General features: G+C 44.0%; 1 protein-coding gene and 1 pseudogene across 1 annotated transcript in view; one reads left to right on the top strand and one right to left on the bottom strand.

Annotated features, from left to right (window-relative positions):
* Rtcb (RNA 2',3'-cyclic phosphate and 5'-OH ligase) overlaps positions 1 to 18,414 on the bottom strand; it is a 20,073-nt gene extending 1,659 nt beyond the window's left edge. Inside the window, exons 1-11 of the mRNA XM_005358259.3 lie at positions 18,239 to 18,414; positions 16,861 to 16,939; positions 14,850 to 14,917; positions 13,802 to 13,901; positions 11,411 to 11,567; positions 9,175 to 9,331; positions 7,972 to 8,131; positions 6,147 to 6,322; positions 5,542 to 5,730; positions 4,851 to 4,961; positions 2,938 to 3,057 (exon numbers count right to left, since the gene is read on the bottom strand). Of these exons, the coding sequence (XP_005358316.1) occupies positions 2,938 to 3,057; positions 4,851 to 4,961; positions 5,542 to 5,730; positions 6,147 to 6,322; positions 7,972 to 8,131; positions 9,175 to 9,331; positions 11,411 to 11,567; positions 13,802 to 13,901; positions 14,850 to 14,917; positions 16,861 to 16,939; positions 18,239 to 18,331 (1,410 nt within the window). The 5' untranslated portion in view covers positions 18,332 to 18,414. The remainder of the gene's footprint in view (positions 1 to 2,937; positions 3,058 to 4,850; positions 4,962 to 5,541; positions 5,731 to 6,146; positions 6,323 to 7,971; positions 8,132 to 9,174; positions 9,332 to 11,410; positions 11,568 to 13,801; positions 13,902 to 14,849; positions 14,918 to 16,860; positions 16,940 to 18,238) is intronic.
* On the top strand, positions 15,900 to 16,301 carry LOC102002946 (annotated as a pseudogene).
* Positions 18,415 to 19,476: the final 1,062 nt, after the last annotated feature.

Raw genomic sequence — 19,476 nt, forward strand, 5'->3', positions numbered from 1 at the left:
CCCGACTCGCTGGTACTCTCTTGCAATGAATCTGAATGATACCATTATTCAGGGAGGCCTCTTCACTTGGAAGCACCTTCATTCCGGCTATGTGGTGGCTATGGCTCTGTATACCTCTACCGCTCTCTGCGGGTTGTAGCCCAACTCTTCTACAAGTGCACATTTGGGCTTCTGTTCCTCCCTGCTCTCCATGGCAACACTCCTTTAACCAACCATACAGGCCCTACCATCCCTGTTAGTGAACCACTCTAAATAACTAGCTGTAGAGCGATTTTTATTTTATTTTCGAGACAGGGTTTCTCTGTAGCTTTTGGTGCCTGTCCTGGAACTCGCTCTTATAGACCAGGCCGGCCTTGAACTCACAGAGATCTGCCTGCCTCTGCCTCCCGAGTGCCACTGTTGCCCAGCTGTAGAGCAAATTCTAATTGCTCTTAATAATAAAAACCCAGAGTCAAGTATTAAGGGTGAAAGATCAGAGAGGCAGAGCAGCCAGCCACTAGAGTTCTACAAAATCCTCAGACTGAAAAGGGCCAAGCTCCCATCTCCTCCCGCCTTGTATTTCTCTCTCCGCCCAGCCATATCACTTCCTGTCTCCAACTCCCTAGTTAGTGCTGGGATTAAAGATGTGTGCCACCACTGCCTGGTCTCTATGGTTAACTAGTGGCTAGCTCCGCCCTCTAATCTTCAGGTAAGCTTTATTTGTTAGAGCACAAACAACCACCACAACTTGCCTCTCTCTCACTGTACCGTACTTTAAGGATAGTGCCTGCACTGTGCCATCTCTACACAGCCAGGTGCTCCCCTGGAAACACGCCACCCTGACGTTCCTCTAACTTAGATGCGAGCCCTAGCAGGTGATCCACCTCATCTTTTCTGCACTAGCAGTTTCTCTCTCCTCATCACCAGGCACACTAGGCAGACCAAAGCACTCTTCACTCAAATCCTCCACTGTCTTCCTATCACTCTGAGCAAAAGCAAAGGTTCTGTAAATCAAAGGCGAGGTTGGGTTAGGGATACAACCCAAAGGGTCTGGTGCCTCTCTAATGACTTCGTCTCCCTGCATCTCCTGCTCACGCCACCTGTATCCTTCAGGCCCACACTCAAGTATCACCACATCAAAGCCTTCCCGGCTTAGCCTACATAGAACGGCATGCGCCCAGTCATCCCTTACACCTTCCCTTGTTTCCTTTGACTTCATAGCATTTACATCGTTATTAATACACTACAATTTTACTGTCTCTTACATTCCATAGGAAGGGATTACATCATTTTTCTCCACTGTGTCTTCCTTAGCGCCAGAACAAATGTCTAATAAGTAAGACCATAGGAATGAAAAAGGCCATGAGGTAAGTAAAACAGGAAAGTGGTGGCCATCTCTAGCTGGACGAATACTGCTGGTTTTTTCTTAAGTGTTTTCCATGTCCTTTCAAGTTATTACTTTATAAGTTGCGATGATAATTTTAGGTTTATTTATTTTATATGTTGGAGTGTTTTGTACGTTTTATGTCTATCTGTTACATGCAGAAGCCAGAAGAGGGCAGAGTTACTTGAACTGGGGTTATGAGTGGATGTGAGAAACCACATGGGCGCTGGGAATTGAACCCAGGTCCTCTGAAAAAGCAGTAAGTGCTCTTAACTCCCAAGTCAGGGCTCTAGCCCCCAATGCCCTGCCAAATGTGTTACTCTTAAGAACAAGTATAAATTATCACAAAAGTAAGGCTTGACCCGGTAATTCTGCTTTAGACTTCTAATCATTAAAAACTTGAAGAATGAATATACCTACCACAAATTAATTTACAGCAGCAAAAAGAGGGAAGCTATGTAAAAACCCACGTGACCAGAGGTAAGACACGCACCTGGGAGCACTGACTACAGAGTGACACCAAGAAATTATCAGAGGCTGCATTTTTAAAGGACAAATAAAGTCTGACTTTAGGTTCAAAACAGCATCAAGGACATGTGGCAGTAAAAAAGAAAAAAAAAATGGAGGGAGGGGTCAGATAACTGGTTTTCTCTTAAGTTCGTGCAGATCTTTATTTGTGTGAATTAAACAAAACCTCTTTAAACATGTCTCTCTCTTTTTTCAAATTTGTTCTAAACTGAAATATAAGTATACAACATTGCACAATCATCTTAAACTACTTCTAGGCTGGAGAGATGGCTCAGAGGTTAAGAGCACTGGCTGCTCTTCCAGGGGTCTTTAGTTCAATTCCCAGCAACCCCACGGTGGCTCACAATCATCTATAATGAGATCTAGTGCCCTCTTCAGGCAGGTAGGGATACATGCAGGCAAAACTGTATACATAATAAATAAAAAATAAAAAGTTCTTTATTACTTTAAATTTTATACAATCAAATTTCATTGGCCGTGTGTTCACACATGCCACACTGCACGTGAGCAGGTTGAAGACAATTTGAAGGAACACGTTTTCTTCTTCAATCATATGGGATTTTGGGATTAAATTTAGGTCACCATACTGAGCCAACTTGCTGGTCCTCTTAACATGTTTTTAATCATTATAATGTAGATAGAAACTATATGAACAGTAAAAATCATTCTCATAAACTTAGCCTGTAATTAGTCTCCAAACAAAGGACAATATAAAATCAAAATGAGATAAACAAAAATTGACAAGAGTAGCAGCTCACACTGTAATCCTAGCACTTAGGAGGCTGAGGATATTTCAAGTTCCAGGCCAGAGTAGGGCGGAGCTGGCCGGATGTGTAGGAACGGAACCATGAGTGGTGGTGGTGACAACGATAAAAAGTGTATACTCGTGGGTGGAATTCTCAAACCAGAAAAAGTGAACAAAATAAAGAACCCCAAAATCCAAAAAGAAATCATCAAAAACTCCAAGTCTTTTCTGTAAGTAATCCCACACAGCCCTGTCCCTGCCCTCTGGTCTTCACTTAAACATCCATCAGGACTTCACTCACCTCTTCCATAACCAGCTTGGGTGAAGCAACACGGATTGCAATTCCCATATCTGCCAGTTTGTCTAAGACATCCTGGAAATCTAAATTACGGCGAGACTTTGCTCGGGACAATGCACGACCCTAGAATGAGAAAGGATCAGGGACAGGAGTAAACTTCAATTTATGAATTTTGAACTAAAACTTTGTTTGGCTCTAGTAATTATTTAAGCCCTTGGGATTATATGCCTTTTCCCTGATTATTTAAGTTCTTGCCATTACCACATCCTCCTATATACTTACTCATTTGCCCTCATTATCTTTAGTGTGTGCATGTCAGAACATGTATGCATAAAAGCCCTGGCATGTGTGTGGAGCCAGAACACAGCTTTCAGAAGTGGGCTCTCTCCTTCCGCCTGGCTGAGGTCAGGCTCTTGTTTCTGCTGCTGCTGTGAACTCCAGGACAGCTGATGTCCTTCTCAGGTTCTAGTCTCTGCTGCCCATCTTGCTGGAGTGCGGGAACTGCAGGTGTGAGGGGTCCATGGAATGAGGGTCATTAGGCTTGCAGCAAGTACCTCTACCCACTGAATGATTACACCTGCCTTGTGTGTTCACTTCTGAGCTAAGCCTTGCTATGCTGCTTACAACGCACAGGCAGGCCTAGAACTTGTACTCCTCCTCCATCAGCCTCATCAGAAGCTAGGATTACAGGAACATATCACTGTATGAGGCTTCATTTTTCTTTTACCTTATAATAATAATAATAATAGTAATAGTAATAATAAAAGTTTAAAACAAAAAAACCAACCCAAAATGCCATTGGGATGGTGAGGTAGGTAAAAGGTGCTTGCTGTCATGTTTGATTCCCAGAAGCCATACCATGGAAGGAGAGCTCCAACTGCCACAAAACTGTCCTGACTTCACCTGCATGCTAGGTCACATCATACCCCTCCTGGTATACCCACACACAAAGAAAGAAATAAAGTATGAATAGATTAAAAGAAAACAAAACCACCTGGTGTGGAAGATGGATCAGTAGGTAAAGCACTTGCTAGGCAAGCATGAAAACATGAGTTTCGTTCTCGAGCTCCCAGATAAGAGCTAGGAACACACCTGTCAGATCAACACTGGGAGGCAGAGACAGGAGGATCCCAAAGGCTGGTTAGCCAGTCAGTCTAGCCATCAGTGAGCCCCAGGTTCAGAGAGAAACCTGTCTCACAAAACAAGGTGGCGAGTGTTGGAGGAGACAACCAATGTTGACTCTGGAACACACACACACCTACCTTTGCTAGTTTAACATTATTATATGTCCTTTATCAAGAAGACTCATCATACCATTTTTGAAAATAAAACATTTTATATTTAAAGACTTATTCTGAATGATTCTAAGCATCACTAAGTATCCATCAGTCAATCACCTTTTTGTAAGCAAAAATTCCTGAAATAAAGCAATGGCCGTTTACACAGCCCTGTGGCTCTTCCTACCCTATCATGGCACAGCTGAACTGAGCTCCCAAAGCCTAGAAGGTCTCAAGTACCCAGCTCTCGACACAGTTGACCACAGGTGGCTGAGAAGATGTGAGGCATCACCCAAACAGACGGGCTCTCTGTGCTAAGAGCACGTCTGCCCACGTCTGGAGCAGACTGTCCAAGGGACAAATGAAGCGAGTAAGCAGGTCCAGTGCAGGGCTTCCGATAGTTATGTCACTTACAAGCTAGTTGCCTTGAACTCAGCTACATTGGACTGGTAACTGTCCAGCTAGATTTTCTGGACTCGGTCCTACAAAGTCCTTACTGAGATTCTAGGTGATTTCAGTCAGCTCACTAAACAGTATATTATGGGGAATCATTTGCAGAAGTCATGATACACTCAAACCTCGATGTTGCTAAACTTAACCCTGAAGAGTAAATTTCTAAGCGAGTTTTCATCTCCTTACCGCTCCATGACAGGTTGTTCCAAAGGTCTCAGTCATGCCTTGCTCAGTGCCAGTCAGAACGTAACTACAGGTCCCCATGGTGCCACCAATAAGCACTGGTTGTCCAGTGAGCTGAGGATACAAAACACCAAACGGGAAGTGTTGGAAAGGTACATGCTTTTTATGCTGAAACTTCATGTTGCAGAATTGTAGAAGAAACCTAACGCTCAAAACTCAATGCTCTTACAGCTAGCTGTATTAAGGAATTACTTCTTCTTCTTTTTGGTTCTTGGGGAAAAGAAAGAGAAGGAAGAGGTGAGGCCCACAACAGACTGCACATAGCACAGAAAACTCTCAGACTGGAGGGAAGCATTGCAGGATTTCTCATCCATGGCAAGGCATCTGCCCTCTCTGGACTTCCTCATCTGCAAACGTAAGCATAAGGGAAAGAAAATCTGCAGTTTACCCTCCGTCCTGCCTTCCAATCACTTTCAGGCTATCACTGAGCTCAGGGGAGTAGAACATTCCTAATACAGAACTAAGACAGCACTCACTATGGGACGGGGCATCGCTGGGGCAGACTGGGAAGCACTTCTGTCATGGGGGACAGGCTTTGTTCTTTACACACTTGCTGCTCCCTGCTTCACTAAGCCCGTATCTAGCATTCTCGACATCAGGATCTCACAGCTTAAACACAGACAAGGTTACATACTTGGTAATCAACAGCAATGAGTGGGTGGTGCGGAGGGAAAGCACGGGTGGACCCCTTCCTGTGCACCAACAGTGTCCGCTCCTTCCCATCAACCACGTGCTGCTCCACTTTGGCAATATTGTGAGAAACATCATAAATCACATGCAGGTCCAGGTCGTCAGGGGTTGTGTTGAAGACTTTCGCAAAAGCCTAGGGGAAAGTTTCCATTACAAGTAGCTCTAGCTCTTGAGAACGTACTTTACTGCTTTCAGCTAGTGAATTCCTGGAGTAGGGACTTCAGAACTCAAAAACAGCAGTCACTAATCTCCACATTAACACAGAAACCGCCCTGGGGAACACACTGTCTGCCTCTGTGGATCTTGCCTGACACTTCTTTCACGGCCTTCTCGACCTCAGAGAACAGCGTCTGCATTCTTGCTGTGGCTCAAGACAAACTGAGGCCATTCTGTTTCTCTCTCTCTTTTCTTATTTCCCAGGCCCTCTTGATTACTCTCCTGGCCAAAGACACCAAAACTTAAGATACTTCTCTAGTATCCAGAATACAAATTTCTAAAATCAAACATGCTTAACTTCCTGATTAACTCAAGAGAGCAATTTTACTTTACCTGGCGGGTTAAGAAGGTCATAGAAGAGCGGTTAACCCAGGCATAGTTTCCAGCTGCAGCCATTCCCTTTAAATAGTCCTGCCCCTCTGGGGATGCGATCCGAGCACAAGCCAACTGCCGGTCATTGACTATAATCTTGTCTCTCTTCATGGCCTTCTCCATAGCTACCAGTGCATCTGAAACAACAGAGCCTTAGGTCAGCCCAGGGAAGTTTCTCTTAAGTCATTCAGATTTACTGTAGAAAGAGAACATTCAAATTCAAAACAAAACCCTCAGTGTGCTTCTAAGTTCATCTATCTTTTCAATCAAGATATATTTGGGGTTGAAAAGATGGCTCTGGAATTAAGAGCATTGGCTGCATTCCCAGTACCTACATAGTGGCTCACAACTGACTGTTAACTCCAGTTCCAGGGGATATGTACCCTCTTCTGGACTCCATGGGCACTGTGTGAACATTGAGCACATACAGACAAGCAAGAACAGACAGACAGACAGACACACACACACAACGAATTTTTTAAAAAAGATATTTACTGAGAATCGTCTGAGTATGGTGATACAGATTTGTGAGACATACAGATAACATATGCCTCCAGAAACCTTAAATGGGATGTGTATAACTAACAGCAACATGGACTCCCTTCTCAACATGTAAGTAAATGAGAATAGCATATATTTTGCTATCATCATGGGTCTCACTTTATAACTCATTTGTCTTCCGGCTAACTACATTGTTTGGGCTACTTCACAGCTGTGCTCCCTCTGCTCAGCCTCTGGAATGAGGAGATCATAGTGTGTGGAACAATCAATGTCTTACAAATCAAACAGTCAGTGCTTCATGGATCTGCTAGATCAAGGATCAGGCTGGCACAAATGATTGATTCTTACAGGATAAGACACAGCTGTACGGGTGATGGAACATGGAATTTGATGTTTATAATTTCCATGTGTGTACACTGTCTCCCACAGTCACTGATGCCTGTAAGCCACCCAGACACCGATTTCCACGTTCCTTGGTTTTGTTCTTCCTGCTTATTTGTCATGAACGTCTTCTATGTGTTAACTATTCAAATCCCAAGGCCTAGCTTGAGAATTGTCTATGAAGCAATCTCAATATTTTTAAAACATATTAATGTTGTCTTTCTTACAATATTTTATCAACTATTATTTTTTGTCCTTGGTGGTGGTGGTGTGAGGGTCTGGATGAGTGTTCATGTGGATGCCAGTGGTCAACCTTGAGTGTTGCTCCAATGAATCCCACACATTTGTCTGTTTCTGCCTCCCCAACGCTGTGATTGATTACAAGTGTACACCATCCTTGCACTTCTCTGTGGGTTGAGGGACTGAACTTAGGTCACTGGGCTTGCCCTTCACTTTACTGAGCTCTCTCGCCAATCCTTTTTCTCAATGAACATCATCTTATCCATTAGACAGTGAGGCCAAGTACCGATTTTAGAATCCAATCCACCAAAATCACTAACCTTGCCGAGTACTATAGGCTGACTGAATCAGTACCTAAACTCCACAGCCCAAGTTCTATCAAGATGGTTAGTCACCACTAACCCCCAACAGAGAACACAGCGCTAAACAGAACTAGCATTACCAAGGGCTTCCTCAGTGCCCATGCAGTTCAAATCTTTGCATATATTATTATAACCTTGCTACCCACTCATTTCAGATGAATGAAGATCCAATGAAGTTATTAGTTTGTTCAGGGTCACAAGTAAAGAAAGTCACAAGTTAAAAACCCACACAATGTACTTCCATGGCTCAATTTACCTCTCTCATCCTGTTCCCCACAAACCATACCTTTGCTAGAACATACCTGTGGCTACCTGGTGGCCCAAGCCTCTGCTTCCACTGTGGATCATCACACACACCTGTCCCTTATGGTCGATGCCCATCTTCTTAGCAGCATAGTCATTGAAAATCTCATCTACAACCTGGATTTCTGCATAGTGGTTGCCTGCTCCCAGGGTCCCCAACTGTAAATGTAAGAATGTCTGATTAAATAGTTTCTATTCTAGTTAAAAACAAGTAAACAAACATATATTTTAAAAAGCAAACAGGTAAAACCATGCCAACAAAATAACTATACACAGTGTCTCAAGTAACAAAAAAATTCTAAGTCTTAGAAATTCTTATTACAGCATTTTCCAAAAATAATGTGGACTACACCAGAGGTCTAGCGTAGCCTAAGCTGTAAGTTGTCTATGATGTCGGGCATGTGTGCCATAGCACTTATGTAGAGGAGAGTCAGTCTCTCCTTCTACCTTATGGAAGCTCTGGAGATTAGAATTCGGGTTGTGAGCTTGTGTCTCCATCACTGAACCATCTCACTGCCCTACAGTCTTTAAAAAATTTTTAAAAATAAACTTTGGCACCGGGCGATGGTGGCACACGCCTTTAATCCCAGCACTCGGGAGGCAGAGGCAGGTGGATCTCTGTGAGTTCGACACCAGCCTGGTCTACAGAGCTAGTTCCAGGACAGGCTCCAAAGCCACAGAGAAACCCTGTCTCGAAAAAACCAAAATAAATAAATAAATAAATAAATAAACTCTGGCATACTTTGTAAGTCTCATAATTGTATCCCATGTTATAACTCACAATCTTATGACTATCTGCAAGCTCTAGGTAACCTTTCAGAAAAATGATGCATAAGCAAAACAGATTTGTGGTTTTTTTTCTTAGAGTTTCTTTTTTTAAATTAATTAATTAATTTATTTATTTATTTACTATGTATACAATATTCTGTCTGTATGTCTGCAGACCAGAAGAGGGCACCAGACATCAGTACAGATGGTTGTGAGCCACCACGTGGTTGCTGGGAATTGAACTCAGGACCTTTGGAAGAGCAGGCAATGCTCTTAACCACTGAGCCATCTCTCCAGCCCGAGATTTGTGTTTTTTGATGTACTGTAAAAAACAAACAAAAAACTCTAAGGATATACTTTTTGTTAAACAGAAGGTACAGATTTCCTTCGTGATGAAAGCTAAAATAGCATGTAGATCCTGCAAAGTGAGTTACCTGAGGAAGGCCCCTCTTTTTTGCCCTGGGTGAGACCTTGTTGGGGTCAGCTTGCAGCATCCTCCCGTACTCCTCACAGTGCTCCTTGTCTTCAGCCCAGGCGTAGCCTTCCCTCAGAGACCAGTCCACACCCATCTCTAACGCCTCCTCCAAGTCTCTGGGGTGAGCAAGGAAATAGTCATTTCACAGCAAAGGACAACCAAGGATAGGAAGAAACACATCCCACGGAGACTAGGGATGTGTGGTAACTACTACTCCTGTGTACCAGGCTTGGTTAAGAGTTCATGCTTTCTAGGTTGTTTGTTTGTTTGTTTGTTTTTGAGGAAAGTAGTCACATAAATGATCACTATGTAAAATGGAGATAGTGTTATAAACATGATTACAGTTTCACTTGACATTTACATGGTCTGTTGTACTTAACAAACCAAAGCAGGTTTTCATGTAGTTCAGGCTGGCCTTGAGCTCACTATGTAGCCAAAGATGACCTTTGGCAAAAACTCCTGTCTCTATCTCAAGTGTGGACACAAAATGTATCATTGTGCTCAGTTTTCATGTACCAACTCAGGTATATATCATCAGCCCTTGTGATGTATTTTTCAATTATTATTATTTTCTTTTATATTACATCTGCCTCTCAGATTCTGAATTCCATTAGGGGACAATTAAACAGGCATAGAAAAGCTGTAATCTTAATCAGATATTACCATCTACCTCTATTTTACATGTCTATATTAATAATTTATGAAAAAATAGTCAAATAATGAAGATACCTGGATTTCCTCAAGTAACACAGGTTACATCTTAAGGTTTATTTTCACCAAAGCATTGTGTGGCTTTACTGCATCTACACTTTGAAGATGTAGGGCACAAACATTAAATGCTTAGAGAGAGGATGCTTCACCATCACCCAAAGGGCAGGCTGCTCATACAGCCAGAAGAGAATACTCCCTTCTCCACTACCCTAGATGACAACCCTTTACAAACAAAATGAATTAGGACAAAATTTTACCTGAAATATTTGTAAAGATGCTTCATGTTCAATCAGTAATTGTTACATGTATGTTTTTCACATTGGGGTGACACAGGGGTCATATGAAAATAAAGGATAAGCATCTAAATTAATTTTCCTTCACATGTTCTTTTATTGATTTTTTGGTGGAAAGGAGTGTGTAACAGGTAACAGTTAAGAGCATTTATGCATTAGTGTATGCATACAAACTTAAAATGCAAAGTATATACAATGCACATGTCAACGAAACATCTTTGACTTATACTTGATAAACACAACATTTGATCCAGATATGGTGGTGTACACCTGCAACCTTAGTATTTGGGAGGCTGAGGCAGGGACCATGAGTTCAAGCCAGCCTGGTTACACAGCAGGTTTAGGGTAGAGAAGACCCTGCCACGTGTAAGGTACACCATTTGGCATGAGCAGTACAGCACTGTCACTAGGTGCCCAAGAGATAGAAACACTGTAGCCTTGAATTACTGCACTACTTAGCTAAATAGAGCACATATTCAGTACCATTATTAAGAAAAAATTTGTAGGATGAATGAACTCCTTGAGAGGTACTTAGAACATAGCCCGTCTGAGAGGCAAAAGCTCTTCAGTCTGAACCCTGACACCACTTACGAAGCTTAATTTCCTGTTGTTAATTTGCTTTCTGCTAGCAGTGGTCATCATCTGGGTGAGGTATTGGGCACAGTGTCATTATTCTAGAAATACTCTGTGTCAAGGACTGTTTTTCTTAACTTTTATGTATATGGGAGTTTCTGTACCCCATGTACATACAGTACCCACAGAGGTCGGACAAAGGTGTCAGATGCCCTGGGTCTGGAGCTACAGACAGTTGTGAGCTGCTGTATAGGTGCTGGGAATCGAACCCTGGGCCTCTGGGAGAGCAGCCAACAGTCTTAACTTGAGTCCTCTTTCTGGCCACACGCTTTCTCTTTTTAAATTGTAGACAGAGTCTTATATGTTACCCATGATGGCTTTGAACTCCTGGGTTAAAATGATCCCATCATGTCAGTCCCCCGAGAGGCTGGGACTGCAGGTGTGGATGCCAGTAAGCCCAGCTCAAGGGCTGTTCTAATGAACATGGGCTGGAGCTAACGCTTTACAAAGCACTAATCTGCGCTTCCTAACAAGTGGCTGAGTACATGTTTAAACTGGAAGCAAAGCTGAGCAGTGTGGTTCCCCCCCTTTCCGTTTACCAGAACCTCGTGCTCTTACTTGGCATTCATTGGGATGACACCTTTTGATCCCACACCAACGGGAATGTGGTCAAACATAGCTTGGGCAAGTTGTTCCTTCACAGGCTGCACATCACTCTCATCTAAATTGGTTCTTAGCAAGCGGACACCACAGTTAATATCAAATCCGACACCACCTACAACATACAGAAGTTAAGTCAAATCTTAGCAAAATAATCAGACAATCAGAGCATTACTTGAATTTCCTCACTACTAATATGGAGTTAAAAGGCACATTCCTTCAAGGACAAGCATGTTTTAATGTAGTCATCAAAGTGACCAGCTGCTGTGCAAGTCTGTCAACACTGAACAATGCAAGCAACACATGCACTAAGGTACCTCACCCACAGTGGGGAATGTGGCAGACAGACGGACAGGAGTAGTAACCTGCCTCCGTTTGTCACAGTGGGGAATGTGGCAGACAGACGGACAGGAGTAGTAACCTGCCTCCGTTTGTCTCACAAGAGGCTGGTAACTGTCAGTCTTCTCAAATAGCCAACCTTTCCTACTGTGCATCTTTTTTTTTCTTAAAAAAAAAAAAAAAAAAAAACAACAACAATTTCCAATGTTTTGTCTTTTGTACATCTAAACCATTGTACTTTCTCCAACTTTTAAAGATATTCCAGGAGGCTGGAGAGATGGCTAAGTGGTTAAGAGCATTGCCTGCTCTTCCAGAGGCCCCCAGTTTGATTCCCAACACCCACAAGGTAGCTCACAACTTCTTCAGTCCCAAGGGATCTGTTAAGTCCTCTTTTGCCTTTCCCAGGTACCACGCACACACATCCATGCAGGCCAAATACCCATACACATTAAATAAATTAAATTAAAAAAATATTTCAGCCCCCCCCCCAATTTTCCTAATTTGTGCATTTAAGACTATAGTGTATCTGCCTACAAAGATGGAATTTCCAGTTATGGTGGTTTGAATAGGAATGGCCCCCACAGACTCATGTGTTTGAATGCTTGGCCTATAAGGAATGGTACTATTAAGAGGTGTGGCCTTGTTGGAGGAAGTGTGTCACTGTGGAGGCAAACCGAGGTCTTTATGCCCAGTATGGCACAAAGTCTCCTTCTGCTGTCTGTGGATCAAGATGTAGAAATCTCAGCTCCTTCTCCAGCACCGTGTCTGCCTGCACACTACCATGCTGCCTCTCATGACAATGGACTACACCTCTGAAACTGTAAAGCAGTCCCAATGAAATGTTTTCCTCTATAAGAGGTGTCACGGTCATGTGTCTCTTCACAGCAATAGAAACTCTATATACCAGTTAGTAGAAAACTTTTAGATCTTTATGGAGATGACTGACAAGGAACAACTAGAGGTGATTCTACCTTACCTAGTAAGTGACTACCATCTAGGAAACAACAGCAAATGCTGGTGAACCCTTATACTCTACAGTGAGGATATAAACCTGGGCCACCACTGTGGAAATCGGTATGGAGGTTCCTGAAGACAGACCCACTCTATGACCCTGCTCCACCACTCCTGGGTGACACTTGCATGTCAGTTAACAGTCTCACTACTCAGCACAGCTAGGAAGTGGAACTGGCCTAGATGGCCATCAACAAACTGACGTATAGAGAAAATGGAGTATGTGTGCAATAATTTTATTCAGCCATAAAGAAAATAATATTTGCAGGAAAATGGATGCAACTGGAAATTACTGTTAAGCAGAGTAAGCCAGACTCAGAAAAACAAATATCCAATGTTTTCTTTCATAAGTGGAACCTAAATTTAAAATTGTGTATATCAAAGTATTACACGTTTGCTGGTCATAAAGCTAGAAGGAAGATCATGAGAGGGGAGGAAGGGATCTGAGAGAGGTGGAAATTAGGGAACAGAATACAAGCCGTAGACAAGCAGACTGAGGTATGTGGACTTAACTTGGGGAAGAAAGGCAAGCAGCTGGAGGAGGGACAGGGTAGCTGGGGAGGAAAAAGGATGGACAACGTAGAATGGCACATGTGTGAGCACGCCATGATGAAGGCCTGGCTCCTATATACTAGAAATTAATGAAAAATACTAGTGTTAGAACAAAAACAATGCGAGGAAGTACTGAGTCTAGCTCAATTCATTTGCTCCTCCCAATAACACTCAGTGCTGACACTAGACACATTTACCTATGCAGTAGCTGAGTCACCAAGAGAAATTTTGTCAGAGAAATGTTTCTTTTGCAGCCAATGTCTGATATTCCCTGGCATCTGATAAAAATCCCCAAAGTTTTCAGTAAATGATTTGATATTTTAATAGCCTAACTATCCATAAGCAGCTTTAATGTAGAAAACAAGAAATCACTGAATGAGACTGAGAAATACACACTGTCTCAGAAAGGCCACACAACAGAGAAGCCACACGACACCAGCACCTTACCTGGGGATACCACGGCTTCAGGGTCATTCATATCAAAGGCAGCCATGTTCCCTATGGCAAAGCCATAGCCTGAGTGGACATCAGGAAGCCCAATGGACCGCTGGAAAAGAATGAGACCTGAAACACAGCTGTTTCACTCTGTGCTGTGGCTGTCTGATGGACCTGCCCTTCACTCTGAGCCCTGTTAGTGAACTATCTGTCTATGAACCCGTTCACAAAGCTGAATACTGCCGAGGACATCATTTCATAGTCTGACTGCCAACAGGGAAGTCTCAGAGTGACAGGCTGCCAGAGAATCACACACTAAGTGCCAGTGCTGTTACTTTTAAAATTCTCTCAAGACACTGGCAAATTGTAGTTGTTCCATGGTTTATACAGGTCATGAAGATTTTCACAAGTGAAATCTATTTGATGACATCAATACAGCACATTTCATATACAGGGGCCCAGTAAAGGATGGCACGCTACGCCATACAGAAAAGCCGTCAAATATGGTGAGACATGGAGATAACCAGAAATATGAGTTCATAGATACAGGAGCCCCCTCATTTTATCACCACAAGCACCGCATTGTTAATGAAGAAGCCCCATAAAAGTCTGGTAAATGGATCTACTTCTCAGCACTCTCCTCTGAAGGTGAAATCTGAACGCTAGGCTAGTAGAGCCCCCCTCCCACCACCCAGCTCCACTCTATTCACTGTCATTGCCCCAGCATCGCTAGTCCTTTCCCACTCTGCTCAGTTCAACGTCCTCTTCTTTTCTTTCCCAATCATCCACACACAGACTCACAGTGAGACCTAGAACGGTGCACTGATGAAGGAGTAATGATGCACAAGGGTAAGATCTAAATCCCTCCACAACAGCCTCTCCAAACACTTAGATTAAGAGACGAAGGGGCTATCCAGCCTCAGTCCTAAGTCTAAGTGTTACTGCTACAGGCAAAGGTCACCGTCTCTAAAGGTCTGTTAGGTGGAGCCCTTCATTCATCCAGCAAACTTACATACAATCACACACAATGTGAATGACCAAGGTTCTGGCTCTGACTCACATGAACAATCCCGGGCAGGGCTGCCACGTTGCCAATCTGCTTCATGGCTGGCAGGAAGCCACCGACACCTGAAACAAACACACCTCAGTCTGAGAAAAATGACACATTTAATTTTTAGCACGACTTAAGTACATGAAGGGGCGGAGGTTCTGGTTACAGAGCAGAGAAGGATGGTGGAAAGGAAAGTGAGGAGGAAAAGCACGTTCACAGGAGGGGCAGAACACCAGACATGCTCGTCAGTGTTCTGTGCACAAGGGATAGAAAACATTAACTATTAATCTTTATGCCACCAGTATAAAATATACTCTCAATAACTCATAGTAGTCATTAAAAATATTAGCAGTGGGGGCTGGAGAGATGCTCAATGGTTAAAAGCACTGGCTGTTTTTGCAGAGGATCCAGGTTCGAGCCTCATCACCCACATGGCAGCTCACAACCATCTCTGACCATCTGTAACACCAGTTTTAAGGGATCAAGACTGTCTCAAAACAAAACTACTCCAAAACAGCTGTGGTGTTGATCTAAAGGGCAAAGGGCAATGGGGGAAGAGCTGAGAAAACAAAACAATGACTTGAGAGTCAGGACAAATGGAGGGCAAGTCCAGCTTTGTCAAATGTTAGCAGTTGCTTTTTTTTAAACATGTGTGTATGTGTATGTATGTATGTGGAGGCCACAAGTCCACAATCGGTATCTTCCTCAACATCTCTCCACCTTATTTAAAATTTTTATCTACTCGCTGTGTGTATGTGTGTGCATGTACAGGGAGGCCAGGGGACAGCTTGGCAGAGCCACTTCTATCCTCTTATCTTTACAGGGGCTCTAGGAAGTGAACCCAGGTGGTGAGGCTGTGTAGCACTTTTTCCCTTGGGTCATCCCTCTAGCCCTCTACCTTGTTTTGAGGCAGGGTCTCTCACTGAACCAGTTACTGGTTAGACTGACTGGGCAGCAAGCTCTGCCCATCTCTGGCACCTGCCTCTGACGTGGATACTAGGGATTCCAACTCAGGTCTTCATGCTTACACAGCTGGCACTTTCCTCACTGAGCCACAGCCAAGGCCTGCAGCAGTGCCACTTAACACAAGGGGACACGCTCAAGTGAGGGAAGAGGGGTAGCCATGAGAGACAGGTGTCAACCCTAATGTTCACCTAACTAGCATACCAGTTAGGAGCTGGCCTTGTCCTCTTGAGATGCTTCAAATCCTTATTAAAAATGCTTGGGTCCCCATGAAACCCCCCTATACCCAGGTTTACTAGGAAATTTGGGTAGGAATGGGTCAATGACCTTCATCCTAAATAGAATCAGGAGTGCTGATGAAGTAAAACTTTGAAAGGCTCCAGTCCTACACCTGCCCATCATCACTCACTCCCGAGTCCATTCAGTATCATTTACAATGTGGCATTAATAAATGTATCTAAGAAGCATATAGGCACATGTGCATGTGTGCATGCATAAGGGAGCACTGGTTTTAAAATCAGCAATTCAGATTTGAAATTGTGACCAAGGACAAGTTAAAAATCACTTAAGCTGGAGTTGGAGAGATGGTTCAAGGGTTAAGAGCATTTGCTGCTCTTTCTGAGGACCTGGATTCAATTTCCAGCATCCATATGGCGGCTCCTGTCAGTAACTCCAAGGATTCCAAAACCCTTACAGACAGACATGCATGCAGGCAAAACACCAATGCACATAAAATAAAAATATAAAAAGAAACTAAATCACTTAAGTTCACTGAATTTGCCAGTCTACAAAAGACAGATAATACTGTTATTATCTGTTCCGTTATTACAAACATGGCATGGACAGTCACTGTAAAAACCTAATGAGGTGCCTGAGACACAGCAGGTGCCAGGATGAGAACAGACTAGCCCGAGCTCCAAACCCTTAACCAGCAGCGTGCTAAACAGGCGATCACAAACAGGCGCTTTCCTTGAAAGTGTTTTACACTGGCTGAGTTCTTCATTCAGGGTACAGGGGAGGCTTTACCGTCCCATACACGAGCCTAAAGTGTACTCACCCCCGCCTCGACAGGCATTCCTTAATTCCTCAAACATCAGTTTTTCCAGAGCATCATTCACGTAAAACACTCCTTCAACCTGATTCAAGAGAAAGGCAAACATCGTCTAAACCCAAGTTCACCACGGACAGACGCGGTGGGCAGAATGTATGCACTATGTGTCGCGTTTACACCGCTTTATTCTGCATCAAACTCCCCTGTTACGTCTCATGAGAACCTAGAAGATTTTAGAGCATTTCAGATCCGGATTCAAATCACAAATATTCAGCCAGTGAAATCTCAGCAACTATCTCCAAATCAGAAAAAAATAAAAATCTACACCACCTCTGGCTATGAATATTTAAGACAGCCACATTCAAACTGCTACTTCAGTGCTCATGAACTTCTGAGGTATGTCTATAATGATTTTGCTATTTTGCAACTTATACAGTTTTTTAAAAAAACCCATGGTGTCCTAAATAATGTATAATTTTCTTATGTTAAATAAAAAACTAGCAGGTAAATCCACTAACCAACTCCCCCTCTTTCCACAAATAAAGGGAAAATACCATTGTTTTATTGCTGTGGTCTTTTTCTTCCTAGCAGCTTGCAAAATAATGGGGCTCAAAGACATTTTGTTTAGTGTCAAATGAAAGGAACGGCTAAAAGGAATTTTGTGATTTTTCAGAGTCTTAAATAGGTTGCTTTGGCTGGTCCCGTAGGCATCCTAGACCGTCCTCTAGCTCAGTAGTATCCGCTAATAGGGTCTTCTGCCCTCTGCCTTCAGTGCTGAGTGAGAATACAGGCCTGAGCTACCTACCATGCAAGGCCTATCAGAAACTTCTTTACTAAGACCAAGGACTGCAAACCTTTATTGCATTCCCCTGGCACTTAAGGGACCGAGTCACTTATCACACGTGCCAATACCTCCAAAGTGTTTTCCTCTTCCTCGACTTTAACGGAAGCCATGAGCACAAACGGCCTGGAGACTGAGGGGGCAGCGAGGCCCAGGGTTTTAGCCCCTGGTCTCCTGCTCCCACATCAACCAGGCAGAGAAAAAGAAGCAGACTGGACACGAAGTCAGGGCAGTCTTCCTGGATGGGTACGGAGGGGTCCTAGGGGTCTCGGGCATCTCGAAGACCGGGAACAATACATGCGTGGGGAAAACACGCGTGAACCGCCCCGCTGTGTCTGTCCTCGCTGGGGAGCAGACCCGGACCCTGTGGGGGGTCGGCCCGGCCAGCGCGGGGCGGAGGAGGCCGGTTAGCGGCGGAAGCGCTGCCCGCAGCCCAGAAGGCCGCTACCCTCGCCCAGCAGCCCCGAAGGCCGCTACCCCCGCCCCGCAGGCCGCTACCCCGACCCCGCAGCCCCGAAGGCCGCTACCCCCGCCCCGCCTCACCTGCATGTTGGGCACAAAGCCCTTCTTGATCCTCCAGCAGTTTTTATTGATCTTGTCCAAGAACTGCAGCTCATCGTTGTAGCTGCGACTCATGGTGGCGGCGAAGGTGACAGCAGCTCCCGACTCGAAGAGAAAACGCCGCGCAGTCCACCGGCTCCGCGTAGCCGCCTCTGGGGACTCAGGGCGCACGCGCGACCGACGCCGCTGCAGGAGGGAGGAAAGCAAGCGCCGAGGCTCAAATTTCCTCGCGCAAGTCGCCGTCATCTGGCTATGACGCCTTCCGCGAAGGAAAGCTAAACCAGAGATCTGGTTAAACTACCGTTCTAGTGGACTTTTGTTTTAAAGGTTAGGTCTCACCATTTAGCTATTAGTGAGTCTGGAACTCGCGCTGACTCGCTGGAACATGCTGGCCTCCAACTCCGTGAGATCCACTTGCCTATTGCTGCCGTGGATAAAAGGCTGTGCTTGGAAATGTTTTTAAGCCGCTCCCGAAAACCCTTGAATCTGAATCAAGTCAACTGCTCTGTAGAATATATAGCTTGGAGTTCACAGCCCCGTTAATGAGGTAGCTGAGCAAGATAAAATACTAATGAACAGCACACTTGACCATTGTAATGTTTCAGAATGGAACTGTGGAAGTACAACAAACATTTTCCGTTACAAAAAGAGCATTCCAAAGAAGCATATGACTACAACGGATCTTTTATTTCTACAAACGCTTATGAAGGCATCTGGTATAGCCAGCAATGCCCTGCAAAGGCATTAGAGTTGCTGTGAACCATTGGGGTTTCTTAGGCTAACTTTGTTTTCTTTTTCATTCATTTGTTTATTTACTTATTTATTTTGGTTTTTCGAGACAGGGTTTCTCTGTAGCTTTGGAGCCTGTCCTGGAACTAACTCTTGTAAGCCAGGATCCATCTGCCTCTGCCTCTGCCTCCCAAGTGCTGGGATTAAAGGCATGCGCCACCACCACCCAGTGGCTAACTTTGTTTGGAGTAAGCCCTCTGTGATGTGCCTTTAAACACAGTGTTTGATTGATTTGTTTCTAGTCCTATTTCCTGTGAAGAAAAAACGCAGTAGGTATCAGGAAGTCTTGGTTTCCACCTATGCCGTTACCAACCTTTGTGTGATAAATTCCTCTTAACCTCTGTTTTCTCATCGATGTAATGGGATCATAATTGCCACGCACCATGCTTGTCTGTGCTCTATGTGCTACCATACAGTTCTGGAGCTTTGGG

The sequence above is a fragment of the Microtus ochrogaster genome, chromosome 24, assembly GCF_000317375.1.
Source record: "Microtus ochrogaster isolate Prairie Vole_2 chromosome 24, MicOch1.0, whole genome shotgun sequence".
NCBI classification, from domain to species: domain Eukaryota; kingdom Metazoa; phylum Chordata; class Mammalia; order Rodentia; family Cricetidae; genus Microtus; species Microtus ochrogaster.